Source organism: Etheostoma cragini, chromosome 5 (genome assembly GCF_013103735.1).
Source record: "Etheostoma cragini isolate CJK2018 chromosome 5, CSU_Ecrag_1.0, whole genome shotgun sequence".
Classification (NCBI taxonomy): Eukaryota; Metazoa; Chordata; class Actinopteri; order Perciformes; family Percidae; genus Etheostoma; species Etheostoma cragini.
In genome coordinates, this window is record NC_048411.1 from 19,207,215 (window position 1) to 19,227,566 (window position 20,352).

General features: G+C 37.9%; 1 protein-coding gene across 2 annotated transcripts in view; it reads right to left on the reverse strand.

The window, feature by feature from the left end:
- piwil2 (piwi-like RNA-mediated gene silencing 2) overlaps positions 1-19,950 on the reverse strand; it is a 22,360-nt gene extending 2,410 nt beyond the window's left edge. Inside the window, exons 1-23 of one of the 2 annotated variants that reach the window (XM_034872429.1) lie at positions 19,791-19,950; positions 18,586-19,000; positions 18,377-18,482; positions 16,063-16,177; positions 14,928-15,100; positions 14,693-14,783; positions 12,982-13,092; positions 12,651-12,768; positions 12,323-12,447; positions 9,801-9,881; positions 9,593-9,706; positions 8,636-8,824; positions 8,414-8,498; positions 7,863-7,955; positions 6,547-6,687; positions 5,845-5,958; positions 5,418-5,606; positions 3,928-4,029; positions 3,725-3,841; positions 3,434-3,522; positions 2,961-3,066; positions 2,151-2,404; positions 1,295-1,402 (exon numbers count right to left, since the gene is read on the reverse strand). In XM_034872429.1, coding sequence (XP_034728320.1) covers positions 1,295-1,402; positions 2,151-2,404; positions 2,961-3,066; positions 3,434-3,522; positions 3,725-3,841; positions 3,928-4,029; positions 5,418-5,606; positions 5,845-5,958; positions 6,547-6,687; positions 7,863-7,955; positions 8,414-8,498; positions 8,636-8,824; positions 9,593-9,706; positions 9,801-9,881; positions 12,323-12,447; positions 12,651-12,768; positions 12,982-13,092; positions 14,693-14,783; positions 14,928-15,100; positions 16,063-16,177; positions 18,377-18,482; positions 18,586-18,957 — 2,993 coding nt within the window. In that variant the 5' untranslated portion in view covers positions 18,958-19,000; positions 19,791-19,950. The remainder of the gene's footprint in view (positions 1-1,294; positions 1,403-2,150; positions 2,405-2,960; positions 3,067-3,433; positions 3,523-3,724; positions 3,842-3,927; positions 4,030-5,417; positions 5,607-5,844; positions 5,959-6,546; positions 6,688-7,862; positions 7,956-8,413; positions 8,499-8,635; positions 8,825-9,592; positions 9,707-9,800; positions 9,882-12,322; positions 12,448-12,650; positions 12,769-12,981; positions 13,093-14,692; positions 14,784-14,927; positions 15,101-16,062; positions 16,178-18,376; positions 18,483-18,585; positions 19,001-19,790) is intronic. The other variant, XM_034872430.1, reaches the window with a different exon arrangement.
- Between the last annotated feature and the right edge of the window lie 402 nt (positions 19,951-20,352).

Below are 20,352 nucleotides of genomic sequence, written 5' to 3' on the forward strand. Positions count from 1 at the left end.
AAAGTACCTGGTAGCAGGTCCCAGGGACTTTTTTTCGTAATGGAAAACCAAAAAAAGCGAGTAGACCCGAGGCGACTCGAGTAGATACCACGCAGTGGAAAACCGCCATAAGAGGCTCCGACAGTTTGAATGCCGCACGGACAGCTACAGGAAATCATTCCTACCACAGACAATAAAACTCTTCAACACGTCAACCCTGGGTGCTAGATGAGACTCTGAGACACCCCAAATTTGCAATAAGGGCAACCGGCCCGATTGGTTCATTTACATTTTAGCATACTTAAACAGTTGCAAATTTTGTTCTTCCCATCTTGTATATATTTAAATATTTGTTCTTATATTCTTATATTTTATTCTTATATTTTGTTATTATTATTATTATTATTTCATGTATATTGTATGTATGTATATTTTGTGTGCTGCTGTAACAATGTAATTTACAATATCTATCTATCTATCTATCTATCTATCTATGCTGCCCCCGCCAAGTCAAATTGCATCCCTTGATACCTATGGTACTGTAGAAAAACTAGTACCATCACTTTTCAGAATTTTGGCATCAACTTGGTTCCAGAGTATTGGTCCTCATGATATTGTTAGTCTGAATACAATTCCTTCACTTGGTTGGTTGTCTAGTTAGTTTATCATGTAGTTGGATTGACCATGAATTTTACACCAAGAATCTAAAAAGATCAAATGGCATTGTATAGATGACCCGAGTTAGGTACATGAATGGTATTTCACCTTTCAACAGTGTATCATGAAATAAGAGTCTCCATTGCATATTTGCCATCCCAAAGTGTGATAACTTTCTTTACAAATAACTATGCTAAAACCTTGGAAAATATACACAACATAAAACCTTGGACAAATCTATAACAAAGGGTTAGTTAAGCATAAACCTTACATTTACACGGATCAGAAATTAGGTGGAGGTCCATGTGTTTATGCCTTACTGAGAATTAATCTATTACAGTTTTCTCATGGTAAACATTTCTCATTGTTGAGAAAGAAAACATTTCTCATATGGTTGAGAAAGAAAACATTTATAGTATTCAATAAAATATAGAAATGTATGCATACAATATGGTCTGACTAATCGGATTCCATACAGAGTAAATTGATATGGTCTTTGTGCGTGCCAATACTTAGGCTGTCAATAATAAATATTTTCCAAGTGAAAAAAAAGGTACCAGGTCCAACTGGTAAAAAAAAAATCATTCAGATAGTTTATACAGAATTAACATGTGTACCCGTAATAAAAAATGATGCTCCATGGATAACAAATCAATACCTTTGCAAATGGTCTGGTGAGAGATTTGCTGTGTTGTATAGGGAGATGTAATGAGTTGGAATTCCACAGCCCTGGCGAATGGAATGTGCCATTAAAAAGAAGTCCGTCCTGAATGGAAAAAAAAACAACCAAAACTAAGTGTTAAAAACTTTGGATAGCTAAGTGCTGTTTCTGATGGTGTCCTCATCAAAGTGTATATACAGTGAGGAAAATAAGTATTTGAACACCCTGCTACTGTACCAAATATTAACATTGATTTTCTCAGGTGTTCAAATACTTATTTGCAGCTGTATCATACAAATAAATAGTTAAAAAAATCATACATTGTGATTTCTGGATTTCTTTTTTTTTAGATCACGTCTCTCACAGTGGACATGCACCTACGATGATAATTTCAGAGCCCTCGATGATTTCTAAGTGGGAGAACTTGCAAAATAGCAGGGTTTTCAAATACTTATTTTCCTCACTGTATCTACTATGGTTTCCAGCAGATGGTGTTGCAGCCTTTTAGATGTATGCAGGTAAAGATAAAAAGAAATGTTCCTCTTCCACTAACCTGTTAGGCTACTCATACAACCAAAATGTAAGAATAATCACTTCATTGTACACTCAGATAATTTCTCCACCTGAATTACATACAGATTCTGCACACAAATGATAACAGTTTGAATTTAGTTTTGTTTAAACAAATTCGCTTTTCACCTACACTGCTAGTATAAAACAAAATTAAAGCAGAGAGCAGACCATCTGTTGCCTAAGGCTGGATTCCGAGTGAAAACACTTGGCACATGGGGAGTTTTGCTGTATAGGCATCTGGCAAGAGCAGACAAACAAGACCATTTGGTAAAAGACTGACCAGTCTTGCTGGGTAAGGGTGTGATCCAGAACAGTTCCAGGTGGAGGTGTGCCAATGTTGTTTGCAGTAAATGAGTAGAGGGTTGTGCTGATGCGCTTTTGGACCACAATGAAGACCAGTTTGGGCTCATAGCTGGGGAAAGTCTCAAAGCATTTGATCAACTGTGGGATCTCATACTGCTCCACCATCTTTAGCTGACCATCCGACACACCATCTCGATACACCACAATCTTCTCTGGCAAGTTGTGGTTCACCTGTAAAAAAGAACATAACTGCAATGCACTCTGTGTGGCATAGGACACTTTACCTACCTAGATAACATCTGGATGGAGATCAATACCCACTGTAAATATAGCCACGACCTTCCACTTCCAAGATTGTTCCATTGCCACCGCCAAATTTCACTCTTTTTGGCCGGATGTCCTTCTGCTTTCTTGGTGTTGGCAGTCTAAACTCCATTGTATTTAATAGGCCTATGTTATACTGGTTTGAGGCTATTTTGCAGAGTCACCATGGCTCTGCCCGGTGCTTAGCACCACCGTTTAACTTTGAAATGTGTTTTCTTCGGACGCACGCAAGAAAATAAATGCTTAGGCTAATCGCAGATCCTGCTTTTGATGTCCATAAAAATTAAAAGCTGGTTTCAATCAATTTTGGATTTGAATCAAAATCACGACAGCGCCACCAGAAGGTCGTGAGCGGAAAAAAAGACAAGGGAGGGTATGTCCCAGTCATTTGTGATTCTTGACCAGTTTAGAAACAGGCATTGAATTACAAGACATCTATGTAATGCATGTTTGTAGTACTTACCTCGTAGTACTTCTGCAGTGCAGCCAGTAAACAAACTCTGAAGCCATTGATCAGTTCCTCAGTGGGTGTTTGGAAAGTTACTCTGGAGTACCAGCGGGTCAGTGAGCTGGAAAAGAAAATTGCAAATGCATTTCTATTAACATATTACCACAAGTGAGTGTTGCAAGCAAAAAAAAAAAAAAACATTGTTATTTATTGCAACTGACATTTTTGTGTCTTCTAAACCTATGGGGACTTCGCAATATGTGCGCATGACAGAAAAAAAGAAAGAAAAAAAAATCTATTTTGTCTTCCTCAAACATTTGTAGCAGTAATCCGCAGATACAGTGTTTATTTTTGGGGATGTTTGAAAAGATTTTCTACCTCATGTAAGAAGTGAGATCTGTGGTGATACTGTGAAACTGTACTGTAGGTAGTACATTAAAAAAAACTCACAATACACTTTGTGCCCACATGAATTCAGTCCTGTTTACCTGTTCACACTTGCAACAAAGCCCATGACGGATTGATGTGCCTTGCTGGTGTCATGGTGGACATCAACTCCCACCACCATCAAGTGTTTCTATTAAAGTGGGATAGAGGTTCAGTATTTTCTCATAGAGTGTAGTAATGTTATAACATTTTATTTTCAATGAACCACAACATCTGTAGAATGTTGTTCCCATGGTACTGAGGTATATAGGTTTCCTTTGAATCACAAGACGTAAACCATTGAATTAAAGTAGATATGGCGTTCTCTTCCTGCTCTAACACCTGATACTTACCAAAGGGACATTGACAGTCCATAACTCTCCTCCTAACTTGCTGTTTATCTGCAGGAGTATCTTTTGGGCAACACTTCTTAATTTCTGTGGCTGGGATATGGTGCGGACATTGATGGCCTGTGACACATTAAGTGAAAAAAACCATTACTTTTCCTCAAATTATAAACCAGCCATGCACAACCACATGGATAAGCAAAACAGACCTGGGATGGGATGGGACTTTTGACACAGCAGAGCTTCTTGATAGCACTGTAGAGATCTTCTCTGTTGCCGACCAGGATGCAAACTACAAGCTGCATATTGGGCTGTACAGGTAAATTGTAAATGGAGAGTTACACAGAAAGGACTTCAGTTCAGTCGTACCAGTCATTTAAAAAAACAACTTGTGCAGCTGTTTAAGATTTTGTGTATACTAAACATCACAGCACTCATTAGTAATGACGAGAAGTATTATAATTCCGTTTGTCGTTAATGAGGTGAAACGTGCAAACTTATTCAGAGCTTGACAGTAATAGTTGCCCATGTTGCCCAAGGCAACTAGGCTGGAACCCCTGTATTCCGGTATAAAACCAATGTATTTATCTATTCCATATCTAATCAATGATTAATCCAAACAATTACAGGACAGATATTTGCAAAGGTGATGTTAGAGATAATGATGTTTATGGTTACACCTCATTTAAAAGGGGAATGCTTAAGATTTACATGAAACTTTTATGTCATAAATGTTTATGACTGTTTCATTAAGTGACAGTGGCAAATAATACCTTTCAATTCCTTTCTTTTGAGACGTCCATTTTAATTTATAGTTATAGTTTATACTCTTTATGAAATTAACCTAGAGATAAATGTCATAGTAGGTCTAATTATTAAACTTAAACTATTTATCCTCATGTGTTAACTTTGCATTAAACTGTCTAAGTGATTGGTTTTGACATTGGCTGTCATGACACCACTATAAGGACATCGTGACATGATATTTGCCTTGACCTCAAGTGACAATTTAGACTTTGTCTGCCTCTGAAGGAGTGAGAGTCACCAATGAGTTGCTGTTTACCAAGTAGCTGCTCAACAACGAGCTGCAAAAAAGTGATCACAGGGGGAAACGACACGTAGATCCGGTATATTTTCAAATCTTACTTGTGAATTAAGGATTTATTTCTACAAAACCAGAGTTGCTGAGTTCTGTAACACTGGAAAGACTTAACTAAGGTGGATTTGGTGAGTTTTTTGTTTGTCATTTTTGAATGAATTCAGAAGGTGTATGATTGCATCTTTCTGTTTAAGTGTAAGAAGTTTAGTTTGTGAACCAAAAAAAGGTCAGAGCTAAGCAACGTTGCTGCTTGCATGCAATGTATCAGTGTATATTTATGGCATTCTGCACATCCTCCGGCCAGTTTAACCGCTAAACCCCCGGTACCGGCCAGAGAGGCGTGTTTACTTTGTGTTTTGGTCTTCTAAGGTGTACGGCAACGGGCTTCGGTCAGGTTTTAATTACCCTACATCAGTATCAGTTCATTTTGTTACGGTATAAACTTAATCCTAGGAAAGGCAAAGAATATAAAACCTTTGTAACGAAATCCAAGACTTTATATAAAAGTTCAAGACTTTTAAGGCCTTAATTTGAGATGATCAAATTTAAGACTTTTTCAAAGCTTTTAAGACCCTGCAGGTACCATGATTTAAGTCACACCTCACTGGTCAGCTGAGAGTGGATGCTCTTGACGTAAGTCTCAGTGCGATCATCCTTCAGCTCCACACGAATGGGTCGCTCCAGTCGAAACCCAATTGGTCCCGCCACCTTGTTGAAGGTAGAAACCAGCTCTTCAGCCTGCTCTGCACAGCGACGAGGGTAGAAGATGGACCAGATGTTCAGTGGGATCTAAGAGTGATGGGTCAGTTGGTGGTGCCAAGACAAAACAGCGTGGTTAAACACTGATGCTTGAGGACAAATTCCAACAGGAATTAAGCCTACACAGATAACTTGTTAATTAAGTGGGTAAATGTTGCTGCCTTGCTTCATCAACTTTGCAGTTAATACATTTTATGTTGCATTGCAGCTAAATTATATTCATGTAAAATGTGGAAGCAAAAACAGAAATTTGTTTCAAAACACTCACAGAGCTGATTGAAGCATCCCTAACTACCTCCCTGGACCAGGATAAATCAGCACCAGTGGTAAAGGATGATGACTGTAGACATATGGTTTCTTGAGGAAGAATTCTACCTTTAGTCTGCAAGAGAGGAAGCGAATACACAATATACTGTCAACACAAAAAGGAAAAAAAAAGAATGGCCATAGAGTATTAATGAACAAAAAAAAAACCCTGAGCCAACTATTTGGCAGACAGTGGAGACATAGGTCAAAATAGTATTTTTTATGTAAATTAAGCTACATACTTATACCTGTCCTGAACAAATACTGTAAAACAAAATGTACTGTACAAAAACTAATGTTTCTGAAAAACAAGCAAAACACAGTAAAAAACTAAACCTAAAAAAGTTAAAAATAAAATAATTGTTATATTTGTTTGAATTTATTATACAAAAAGGTTCTGAAAATACACCGCAGGTCCAGGCTGGAATACAAAGCTTCTGGAAAGCCTACAAGTGCAAGAGAGAAGAGGGAAAGGCTGCAGATCTTAGCTTTCGGATGAAAAAAAAAAATACAAAAAGAAAGGCTTGCTTGCTCATGTATGTTGCTTGCATGCATGCAAGCATGCATGCATGCATGCATGCATGTATGCATGTATGTATGTATGTATGTATGGCAGTTTGCCATTGTAAAATAGATGGCCCCAGAGGGTGAAGCACAGCCTCACCATCATGATTTCTGAGTCAACGTCCAGTCCCCATCGGCTGAGCTCCTTCTGACTCTCAGGGTTAGTGTTGATGTTCTTCAGAAGCTGTTTTATCGAGTGGGTGTGCTGCTCACCGCTCACATTGATATGCATGGTCAGGTCCTGTAACAGATGAAAGACATCTCACTAAGTCTTTTACCATAAATTTTCATTACAAATGATCTCTTTACAAATATTTCATAACCTGCAGCTCCTCGGATGACATGTTGTTTAAACCATTTGAACTGTGCATTTATTTTTATGTCTTAGAGCTGGGGAAGCAAGGATGTCTACCTTCTGCTGCTGTGGTTGGAGATGACATTTCCGACTTTCTACAGTTTAAGAGACTTTCCAGAGGGACATCTGTTTGATCTTCAGACAGATGTCCCGGGCGGTACCCGTGCAATCCCCTGAATAAATTGTTGTCTATATAGACTATGATATTCTAAATTGATCGGAGACATTTTAAATTGATGTTAATAATCTGCAACTACTGCATGCTACACTGAACAAGGATGTGTTCATATACTACATACTTTGTGTTATTCCTATTTTGACCTAATGTGTGAAATTATTCAATAAAAAAAATCACATTTTTAATTGCTTTTTTTTGGCAATTTTGGAAATTCTCCCCCAAAAATATCCTTTGACAAGACTTTTGCACTATGTGGGTGAATTAGATTTAGATAAAGCATTTATTTTGAATGAAATTGAATATTTTGAAAACCATTTATTAGAATAAAAAAGCAAGTTGTCATCTTAAAAAAGTAAATGGAAAAGTTAGTTAAGGACAACATATATGTGTTGTCTTTAACTAGACACGCCGGTGTGTTAAAAATGAACATGTGTTATTTTAAACACACATGTTGTTTAGGGTGTAGATGTTACCAAAACTGTTTCCACTGGTTGTTTGCATTATCTAAATTAACAGTAACTAGTTAGAATGTATTTTCTGTTTGTTACCAACCAATACAAAAACAAGCGCAAGCAAGCGTGAAGCGCCGTTTATCTGATGAATAGAACTCAGCTTTTTTATTTCGGAGCAAGCGGTGAGCAATTTGAGTAGAGTGGATGAAATCAGAGTTAAGTGCAGAGCAATACTAATTGGAGAATTGGGAGAATTCAACAACTTGGAAACAAACGGCTTCCTAAGCAAGGAGCAGAATTCTCACCGCTCCATTCACATGCTCTGTTATGAAGCTGCTTAATGTAGTAGGTGTTGCTCTTAAAAGGTTTTAGGGTAAATAGCAAGACCCCCTTGAAGATGACATAACATTGTGCTAACGATTTTAATTTACCTTCATAGCTCTGAAGTCCTTCCTCATTTTGTCTGGGATTCCTGTCATGAAGGAAAGCTCTGGTACTAAAAGGATCTCTCCAGTAATGATTTGCTGCAATGAATCAACATGATAAAGTTATCTACAGTTAAGTGTTTCTCGGTGACATTAATATTTGATACAATTTCCTTATGCTTCTTATGGTCCTATTCAACACAAAGTATTGATATGTAAATAGAATAAGTATTACTGATGTTGGAGTAGATTGTTCAAGCAAATGGGAAAAAGTGTCTCAAATGGGAAAATATGGGACAGCTTGCTTTGACAAACCCGATTCAGCTGTAGTAAAAAAAGGGTTTATTTTTTTGCGTTTATATCATGACAGGTATATCATTTATATCAAACATCTCGTTAAGACTTATTGTGGCCACAAGGTGGCATTCTGATGCAAGAATTTAGATAATGTCAGCAGAGTGCTGTACTGCAAAGAGCTTTACGGTAAAAATACCAAAACATTTGTCTCGATCATTTAATATAATGTTAAACTAACTGATGCTAAAGAGAGCTTTTACCTTCCCTCCTGGCTTAGCCCTCTCCTTTGGTCGATGCATGAGTAGAGGTTGGTCCATCTCTTTAACGGTAATCCCATAATTCTTGCTGTCAAAGCAAATGCAACAAGTGTTTAAATTATAAATGACTTTCATTGCTGCTTAAATAAACTGCCACAATGTTACAACAAAATAAAATACATGCTTTCCTACTCAGTTTAAGAGTTCATGACAGAGCAGTTTTACCTGTAGTATTCAACAAACGTGGTTTCTGTGCCATCCATCAAAGTGAAGGTGTCCTTGGGTGACTTGTTCCACTCAATGGCATCAACGCGGTAGGTGCGGTTGTTGTAGCGGGTGATGACAATGCTGCCGATGAGCTCTTTAGTGCATTCGTCTCTGAAGTTCTCTTTACTCTGTTGATACAGCATGTTCCTGGCAGACAACAAACATCACTTTTTCCATTTTCAGTATAAACAGAAAAGGCAAAGCTAGGGCAAGTGTATTTCAGTTTATAAATCATCTATAGATACAATAACCCTGTTGCACTTGGCAAACCTTCGCTTTCCAACTCACCTCTTAACTACAACCACATTCCCAGGAAGAAGTGTTATAGTGGCCATTTCAGAGGACAGACACCATCTGTAATTTTAGACCGTTTAGGGGGGCTCAAGCCACATCCTTTTTCCATTTCATAAAAAAAAAAAAAAAAAAATGTTGGTACTTCAAGTGAGTTCGCAAACTGGTCTGTTCATGACAGAGGACAAACAATTACAGGTTCAAAGGGCATGAAACAAGTTTAATACCCTGTGTATCTGTTACTGATGCTATGCACCTGAGCCCCCCTAAAGGTTTGATCCTAAAATTGCCCCTGACAGACTGACTACAAATGTCTCATCTTACAACCTGGCATTCGATATGTATGACTAGATCATAGACTTTAACATTTATATAGTCCTGTGTGTCTTAGTCATGGCATAGTTAATGTTTAAACTTGTAAGAGTACGTCTACACAGGACCTGATTATTTCTTTGTTTTTATGTTAAAGGTTATAACATCCCTGTAACATTGACAAGTATGTAAAGCTTTATGGAAATAAAGCGTTCCATCTGTTTTACAATGAAGAACTATCCAATTTGACTTATGAAGTTACCCGTGACCTTACCAATGTTTGTATTCTGTTGATTTACTGTGTAAACTCACATAATATTTAGTACAGAGTCATTCCGCAGGACTTTGTGAGACACATCCACATTCAGGTACAGGCCTCCATCTGTGCGCTTGATACCGGTTGAATAACCTGGCCACACTTGCAGCCTACAAAAACAGAAACAGGAAAATGAATGGACTAGAGCTGCCATAACATTAGCTGGCATCTGCGCTCTGATGTTAAAATGTAACTTTTACTAACCGATGTTTTCCAAGAATGACTGCGCTTTCTGGATCGTAATGATTTCGACCCACCAGCTTCAGCCCGATGATCTTCATTACCCTTGAAAAACAAAAACATGTCCTGTCAATGATTAAAGTAACATGATGGTAGTGTAATTTATAAAAATAAATTATGGTTGCTTAGGTTATTTCATTAAAAGGTTTTGTATAAATATGCAAAAAGTTTCCTAAAGCCATCTGACTTTGAGTCAAACAGATCAGAAATAACATATTTTAAGGCTGTATGTTGTGTTGATGAAGCAGGTTCAATGTTAGCATAGCCCAGATTGATGCAAACTTAAATTAAAAAAACTCCCAAAAGTTGTTTTGATTGTGGAAAGACCTGATAAGGTATGAATTTACAAATTTCATTCATTTGTAAAAGACTTTACAAATTTTCATCTTAAGAAGAGATGTTACGATACTGCCTAAAATGCTGGTATCGGAAGTACTGAGGTTTACAAACCAATCCGATACACATAAAAAAAAAATTACATACATATTTATGTTAAAGTAGTTTGTTCTTTTTCCTGTTATAACTGACTGTCAAACTGGATAAAAAAAGAAAGTTCTGTGGTGTTCATTGTTTGTGTTTGTTTCACGAGTCAAGTTCAAGAGTTTAACCTGTCGCCAGACCGACAAACATAGAAATCATATCACATCCATACAGTGATAGTAGTATACAGTTTGTGTTAAAACAAAATATGACAAACTGGTATCTGATCAGTACTTGGTATTGGCCGATGTGAAAGTTCAGGTGTCGGGAAGCAAAAAAAATGGTATCGGACAACCTCTAACCTTAATTTTAGTTTTATCCATTTGTCATAAAAGAAAGTCGCAAAATCTGTTACTTAAGTAGCACCAGAGGTGGCAATCATCCACATGTAACATTTACTTCCTTTGGGAGGCAGTTAACATTCCCATGCTTTTTGTTCCTTCAGTTTATTATTATACAACGCATATTGATGATGTAAATAAACATTGGTGGTGCCTACAGCTCTACACTGGCAAGTAAAGCGAGTTGCACACTCAAACACAAATGATCCTGCGATCAAACTCACTGAAAATTGCAAGTGCAAATTACATGCTTCCCAGCCAATGTGAAAATGCCTAAGTGGTTAAAAATAGGACAATTAAATCAGAATACATATGACCTAGCAAAAATGCTTAATGTCAGCTATTGTCCATAATAATAGGACTTTGGGTTAATTTTTAATACAGTTTTCAGACTTAGACTTCTCTTTATTGATCCTTTTGGGATGACTCCCGTGAGGAAATTGAAAATTCTAGCAGCAGTTTTAGCAACAAAAAAATAAACTAGATAAAAAAAGACAGTATAAAGACAACAAAATAACAGTAATATAACAACATTTGTCAAGTAAAGACAAAAAAAGACCATAAATTAATATCCAAGTGTCAGTGTCCAGTGGTTAAGTGTCAAAGTGATCAAGTGACCAGGTGTCGATGTATGTCCAGGTATGTGTGTGTGTGTGTGTAGTTGTATGTATGTATTGTTATCTCTGCCCTATTTCCTCCTCCCCCCGAGTGAGGAGTTGTAGAGTTTGATGTGGTTATGAGGAGCAACATGAGAGAGAAATTTGGTAATCATTGATTGTTGTTTAGATACATTAAACCATGTTAAGCTTTTTATTCGTTATAGGCACCAATGAAGAAGAAAATGTGAGATAAGTTCTATAATTGTTGGATTTCCGTTTAGTTTTTTTGACAGGCTTAAGTGTCCATGACAAGATATGGCCCTGAGAAATATGGTGATGATTGATCGTTGTTTATGTACATTAAACTAAGTTAAGCTTCTTCACATTTTAGAATGTCCCCAAGCAGCAACACGTTCCCGAACATCCTCAGCCTCATCTGAGAAAGATGTTTGAGACAGTAGGCATCAAAAGTGACTCCTGGCCAATGTGCTGCGCAACTATCAGTTAAGTAATTCATATTTTATCCTTTATTTTCTTTCTAAAAGTTTATTTGAGCACAAACATACCTGTAGATTCCTTTAAATGTGAAGCGGAAGATTAAAAAAGAGAAACTGCATCTGTGAATTCTCACAGAATCACAATTGAATACATTTCTTGCTAATCAGTCAGAATCTTATTAACCTGGAGTCCCAGTCTGTCACAATAACCAAGTGTGATGTTTTAGACCTATTGGGAGACATCCATTTAAAATGTAGCCAATGGCATATAAAGAGCCTATTTTTCCATGTCTACTGAAGTTTCTCAGCTTGCACTCTAGTAACATTCATGTGGCCCAGGTAGCTTTATATAAATAATGGTCGTCATTTGCAAGGTTACTTTTACTTTTATACTTTAAAATGTTCAAGCCTTTACTTTGTTACTTTTACTTGAGGAAAGAAGTTAAATCAGTGGTTCTACCAGAGTAATTTTCAACACAAGTATATGTACTTCTATTTGAGTACAAGAAGTGAGTACTTTTGCCATCTTTGTTATGATCAAACAGTTTAGAAGTTTTTTTTTTAAATACCTCCTGAGCACCACATTGTAGAATGGAATGCATAGATCCGAGTTGGGTGGCAAAATCTTTGTCATCTGGATTTGTAGTTGTATTTCCTCATTATCGGTTCGTCTCACACTCTTGAGAAGAACCACCTGCATTCCATCAAATGTTATGTAAAAAAGAGATTACAGTTTTAAGTTCAATAACAAAATGTGATATTTCACAGTTCTGTGTAGTTTTAGACATTTGTAGGATCTCAGTCAACTGCACACACTAAAAATTACAACCTGTCCCACTAAAGTTAACACACTTAGACAATTGCCAACACAACTAAATAGTAATTGTGGATACTTACATCTTTCAGTTTAACAGGCAGAAAGAGTATAGAGCCATCAAAAGCTATTACTTCCCCTGTTGCTGAACGGTGATCTTTCATCATGCCAAAACGCATTGCCATTGATTCAACATTTGGACTGAAAAATAATATTGCAAATACCAGTATCAGCTGACAATATTGAATTAAACAGTTGAAATAGCTTTGCAGCAAGCAGGTCTGTGATTTTAATAAAAGTATTGCTTCAGTGTAATTTTAGCTTTATTATTTTTAAACGGAAAAGACATTTCACACATATTTCCAGTCATTTGTTGAACGGATGTTAATTAAAGCACAAATGATTATTACTTACGTGAATGTAACATGGTACTGATAAACAGCTTCATTCTTGCAACGAATTGTGATGTGGTTTGAGCCAATATTTATAAGAGCTCCTTTGGTTCCAGCCTTATTAGGTGGCTCACTGACCAGATGCAAATATAAAGAATAAAAAGATTAATTCAGAAAGTTTTATATTTCTATTTGTAGCTTAAGTGATGACATTTCCACGGGTCTACACAATTCCTAGAACTGATAATGGTAGATACAAAATTTTGTAAAGACAGCTAGCAAAATTATTGGATGTAATCAAATGTCAAGTCATTCAGCTATGATCAAATATCGTCAGGAAGGCTGAGCAGGATCCTACCCACCCCTTACATAAGAGGTTCCAACTCAGCTATTGTGGCAACAGTAGGATGCTGCAAAGGTCAATTAGAACCAAAACGTTTAGCCTGTCATTTGCCCCCTCTGCTATTAGACTTTTTAAACAACACAGGACAAGATTTTGAATGGTATTGTCCACACTTGCAACACTGGGCAGGGCGGCACAATTATGGCCAAAATGATAATCACGATTATCAAAATTATTTGTTGATTTTAAACAAAACAAAACTTTTATTGTCACATAGGCTATTTATAACTGCTTTCAAAGCCATATTATGGTACATTTCCTTATGTTTTGTTGTTGGGTTATGTTGAATTAGACATCTGAAATAAATAGCCTGAGAGAGAGAGAGAGAGAGAGAGAGAGAGAGAGAGAGAGAGAGAGAGAGAGATATATATATATATATATATATATATATATATATATATATATATTTTTTTTTTTTTAAATGTATCTCTGTGAAAGCTCCTTCACTTGTTTTCAACAATAACTGATTAAAAGAGCTAAGGAGAGAGAGGGGAGTGCAATGGACGAATTTGCTACTTACAGAGTGACGGCTGACTCATTCTGAACGGGTCTAGCACGGGTTTAACGGTGGGTCAGCAGAGTAACACACGTGTGTATGAAATGTCCGTATCATCACTGCGCTGCATTTAGGAATTATGATATTCTGGCCATGGGTCACATCTCTCGCCCAGGTCCAGCAGGCTCCATCTCACACTATTACTCAACAAACTGAAGTTAGTTGCATTTCATAACTTCTGTTTTTTGCTGTGGCGGCCGCGATAGAGTTACCAGCGAAAACACTGGCACAAATACAGGTTTGCCTCTCATGCTTAACGATATACAGCTGTGTTAATTAAAACTGGACACAACGTAGTGTGTACCGGTGCCGGTAGATAGGCTTTGCAAAAAAAAACGGAGCGTTCTATGAAATAACGCATTTAAAATAGCGCTTGATCGCGCAAATTTGATCATGGGAAGCAAAAATTGTGATCGTGATTAAAATTCAATTAATTGTGCAGCCCTAACACTCAGTTTTTCTTTTCTTTTTAATTCATTTGGAATGTTGCCTTATGCCTAGGTGTTTTAAGCCTGCTACTGACTGACAGTGTAAGTGTCTTTATTATGATACTGTGGAAGTGTGGTGCTATTTTGAGCCTTGTTAGTGGTAGTTAGCTTTTACTTTACCCGTGTCCTGACGACTAGCAATATATGCTAATTTGTGGTTTTAGCTAAAACTGGTCAAATTTGATTAGCATAAAAACATCCCAGGGAACGGTTGACTCAGTACACATGTTATTAACCCCGATGTTCATTTTTAAGCAATAAATGCAAAATAGATAAGTCTACTTACCGGACTGCCTCCATTTTCAGCTGAATCTTTGCAGGTGCAACAGCAGAAAGCTCAATCACCTCTTGAGTGGTTGGCAATAGGGACACGGCTCCTTCAAATCATTTGTATTTTAGATTTTTGTACTTCTGAATTTCTTCACGTATGTTCATATTAATTGTAACATTGAGCTTAATATCATCTTTAACCTAGCTTAAGGAAACATATCTTTTGCACTGTAAAGTGATTGTTTTCCTACCTGAGGTCTGAGTGTGTAGGACTGCTTGTTGCTCACAGGCTGCAGAAGCAGACTCAACATGACCAGGAGAAAGAGGTAGCTGGCGTGCTCTTCCTACTCCAAGGTGAGACATTGCTGCTCTCCCAAGCCCTACCATTGTCTGAGGGGACAAACCTCGACCATGGAAACTGAAACACGTCAAATTCCACAGTAGCCAGGGTTGCATGTCAGTTTTCAATACTGAAAATCTGTGTTGATAACTCCGAATCAATGCTATTTCTAAACAGATGAAAATCGTTTTTTGCTAAATAATTATACAAGCTTCATGGCTCTAAAGGCCGATCACATTTCATTCCAGATATTTTTTTTACAGAAAACATATAATGCCTTAAATGGAAACTTACCCGACTCAAACTTTCATTTAAAAGCATAATTAGGATGAAAGCGTCACTTTAAGGATTTTCCGTATTTTCGTTTTTTGGTCAAACAGCCTTTACAATGAGTGTACTAGGGGCATTACGATATAGCATCAAAATCACTATTTTTAAAACACAAAGAAGGCTTGCCATAACAATAAACTACGCTCTAAGTATCAGCAGTTGTTTCCGCTTGCAGCCATCATTGCCAGTCAAAAAGAATAGCTCTCCGAATGCGAATGAACAGGAAGAAACGTCATTCTTATATGAGGCTCCTTTTTCAACTAGAAAAAGGTTACTACTGTTTTTCTCTAACAACCAAACTAATTATCCGTGCATTTATATGGAAATAAGCTTTAGGAGCTTTCCATCTTCACTATTGTCCCTCAACTGTTTTTGACTTGCTAGATGGGCGGCGAACAGCTTCAGTGAGTCGTAAAACCTTTTATGTTTTTTTGTTAACTGTGTACACAAAATATTTCCTCAATGCTTGCATTAAAGTGTAGACCCCCTGGTGATACTTCAAGGTTTCATGTTGCGTCAAAAAGTTGAAAAAGCCTAAAAAAGTGTTTAGCGGTTCCTAGCGCAATTCTAAGCCAAAAAAGTGCGTCTGTCAGTTGGGTACAGAGCTCCGCATAAGCACAAGCTTTTATGACGAAGTCAATACAGCCAGCATCTAACGTTAGCTAACCCGATGTGCTGTGAAATAATGTTCTATGTGAGAAGAGTCTTCTGCCTACCTGCTGCCTCTGCCCATAGCCTCTTCAAGTTGGTCGACGCTTTCAGGGCTGCTGATGACACCAATGGGGGCACCTTGCAGCTTTGCATCACCCAAATCTCCAGCTGCTCCTCTTCCTACAACATAATGTAACTCAGGACACAGTGATATAGTTCATGGCATTAACAGTTGATCTGAATGGATCAACAGGTGCCAGTCCATTGAGGTTTGCTTGTTTGGTGCCTTGAGTAAATAATGGTCTTGATGTTTAAATTTTCATTGCAATTTCCTAAGCTTTGAAACTTTCCGCTAGTCTACTACACTGTTTAGCTTGTGCTTCTGGCGATTCTGCTGTCCGTCATGGTGTCATGGTCATAAAAAAAGTCTCAGAAGTGAATTTAGTAATGAAATAACAGACAATGTATAACATTGCAGTGTCTAAAATGAGACTTGTTTTCTTGTCTTGACTGTGTAAGTGTATGTGCTTCGCACAACCAATCAGTGTGCAGCTCATCTAAATATTGATGAGCCGACCATATATAAAAAAAAAAAAGGCAGAAAACCTCTCATTTCAATCCAGGACCATTAACAGGGTAGCATCAGGACTCATAAAAAAGATCCCGGGCCATTTTCAGCCCAACCAATGTTACAATACCCTATTAGTAGACCTTAAGGACCCGAATGAAATACTCTAACCCCTTTAAAATAATTTTTCCAAAACAGTTTCAGTGGTTCATTAACTTGTTCGAATGAGACATAAGAATAATGGTAACTGTAATGGACTTTACCTCTTCCAAACTGTAGGGGGATCGAAGAGAAAAAAATTGCTTTGGTGCCTACTGTAAAAGGTGCTGATTGACATGTAGCTAATGCTAGGTCTATAACGTTAAATAATTCTTGGTGGGTAACAAGATTACGACATTGTTCAATACACTCCGTTATTTTTAGTATGATTGTTTTGACCATGGTTCACAACTCTGAGCAAACCCACAAATTCATCAGTAACCTTCACTGTAGAGCTAGAAAACTAATCTAATGGTAATTTAGCCAGCTAGCACACCCCTGGCTCTCTTCCTCGGGCTGCCTGGCTTTAGTCGGGATGAGAGCTGACAACAGCCACGGGGACACATCAACTGTCAGCCCCCAGCCAGCAAGCCGCCAGCCTGGTAAGCACTTAACTCCAGTGCTAAGGACGCTAATGGCAGTTTACTGAACCGCCGGGAAACTTACCCGGGCACCTAAGACACAAATGTGTCCCAAGAATAGATTTCCCCCTTCAACAAGAAAAAAGGATCTCCAGAAAACATAATACAAAGTAATACTTTGCACGCCGGTGTGCAGGATATCACCAGAGGTAGTGGTGACTTAAACTTATACTATATCTAAAATAATTTAGTAGACTTAACAATTGATTTTGCCACTATATGTTGGTGTTAACTTGTTTTCTTTACAATTTCACTTTCTACCCAGCATGACCTAATTTACCAAGGGATCCTTTAAAAGGTGTAGCTACTTTACGGTTGATTATTAGCTGATATCTAATCCAGCAAGTTGTTGAGCTGAAGTTTTACAATAACTGATGGACAAAAGAGCCAGTCACTAAATGAGTCACATTAACTTCATGCTTCATCCACACAATGCACATGCTATTGTCACGAGTGGCATCTGTATTGGGGTTTTCTGTGAATGATGAGGCAACAGGGTAACGTTAAGGCAGAATTAGCAAGCTAATGTTAGCCAACTAACACCAGCAGGCTTGCATCGCTTAGAGAATGAGCTAAAAAGCGGGCTGGGTCTAACATTAGCGGTCCGATGACCCACTGCTGCTGGGTCTAATGTTAGCGATCCGCTGACCCACTGCCGCTGTGTCTAACGTTAGCCGTCCGCTGCTCCTTTTTGTTTGGAAAAAAAATTGTTTTAAATATATAGATACACAGATGTAACAACACATAATGCCAGATAATGTGGCATTTTATTTTCAATTTTAACTTGTCCAGTGGGGCAAGTACATTTCTCTTCCACTTGCCCTACAAAAGAATTCACTTTTCCCTGACAAGCCTTAATGCCGTGCCCTGTACACCATAATTCTTCTCAAAAAATGTATAATCATGTCGCACAAAATATGATGTCCATGGCTAATACACTCCCTGGGCACATATTAGAAGTAGCTGTAACAACGTTTTGTTTATTCTCTCAAAAAGCATGCAAAAATGTATGTGCAAATGATCTGTAAGTCCTTGTTATTAGACATTGTTAATATACAGTAGCTACCAATAATCAGTCCTGTTTTAAGTGTTTCCCCTAAAATCCAAAATAAATAAATAAATAATACAAACCTACTGGTGGTGTTCCTCTTCCCCACAAGGTCATTGATGGCTCAACGCCCATTCCCCTGAACATTGAGACCAGTGATGATCTTTGACCAAAAGTAGGCGGGTCAACCTGTAAGCAGACAAAATCCTTAGCAGCTCTTAATGTACAGCAAAACAGTAAGAAAATTAAAACATGCAAATTCTGCGGACAGATTTTTTTTGTTTGTTCTAACCCCTTTTGTTGTCGAAGCAGAAGTCTCCACGGTTTGGTGTTTCATCTGGGTTTCATGTGGAGCCATCGGTTTGTGCTGCGTCTCCAGACTAGGCATGATTGAACCTCCTGCCACCCCTACCTTTGGTTCAGCTGCTGGAAAGAGCAGCCCTCTTGCTCGACCACCCACAGGTTCAGTAATAGGTAGAATTACTCCCCGCCCTTGAGTATCGCCAAGAGTGGGGAAACCTCTGGCTCGTCCTATATTAGGCCCTTCGAAAGAGAGCAGCAGCCCTCTACTGCGCCCTACAGCCGGGTCCTGAGGCTGTGGTCTTCCTCTGCGTCCCAGCCAAGGCATGCTCGACATGAGATCAGGAGGTTTCTTTTGATCCATTTGGTCAAGTTCTTATTATAACCGGTTGACACAAATGGGATGACTGCAAGGAAACACCCACAGGAAAAATTAGCAGCATAGTAGCAAGGTAGTAGCAAGGCACTGAAACGTATTAACTTAACCTTAACGTTACATCTGCTTAAACTAATAAGTTCGCACCCTGGTAAGAAGTGATGTTTGGGATAACCTACACAACTCAAGCCTACCTAACAGACAGACCTACTGCATTCAGCTCACCAAGAGGCTGCAGTTTTGTTAACCAAGTCATTTTGTTTAATGGTTTGGTGCACAGTAAACGTTAATTCATGAGGAAAAAGGCTTGTCACTTTGTATGTGGAAATTACCCAAAGACTTGTTGACAAAAGTACTAAACTTATGTTTCACTCTTGTAATTGCTCTTGTAAGTTTGAGGTGTGTTGAAAAGACAGTGTTGACTGGCGCACGTGGCAAATGAGCTAACATTAGCTATCTTTAAGAAATAATGTTAAGCTAGCTAACGTCAACCATTTATTATAGGGTTGTCTGACTGCAAAAAGGTACCACTAACATTAACCTAACTAGTTTTTCCTTAATTTTTATAAAAGCAATTTATTTACCCATTCATTAAAAAAACTATGCAATTGGGTAGTTAGCATGGCACCAAAGTTAGCTAAAATTAACAGAAACGTTAGCTAGCAAAAAATGTGTTGGGACTTTTTTTTTTGCTGCCGACTGACAACCACGTGAAACTACCAAATACTTCCAAAAAGCTCAAGGTTTTTAGCGAACAATACACTTATAATTGCTAATGTTACATCATGAGGAATCATAACAGATAGACAGATATATCTCACCTGGCACAGGATGTCCAATTATTCCTAACCAGGGCCGCTTACTGTAACGTCTGTACTAAATGAATCCACCTGATACTAGATTGAAGTGGTTGATAGACGGTGTCTTCCCTCCCGTACCCTGATTGGATAGTCAGTCATTTCAGCCACAAGACCATTGGTTTACGGAACTGTCAATTTTTTCTTGTTAATTGACACGATATTGGGGTCATTGGTAGTTTTGTCGTCCTCTGGCGGTGTAACCTCAGCAATCAAAGTCAATAAATGTGAAATTGTGTGCAAAAATGGTTAATCCGTTTCGCTTGATGACAACAGTCAGTTAATGTCAGTGACATGTATGTCCTGTAGCCTAGTTTTGATGTAGACTCATATAAGGTGCAGTTAAGTCAAGCTCCCATGGAATATTTCAATAATGATAAAATGTTAATATTACTCAAATAATGCAGTCCACATAAAGTCAAGAGCAAAACCGACAGATTCTAAAACTCTAAATCTATAACTGAAATGGTGTCGCTGCAACAGCTAGAGGGGATTTCCATCATTAAAACTGAAAATAGTCTTTCTT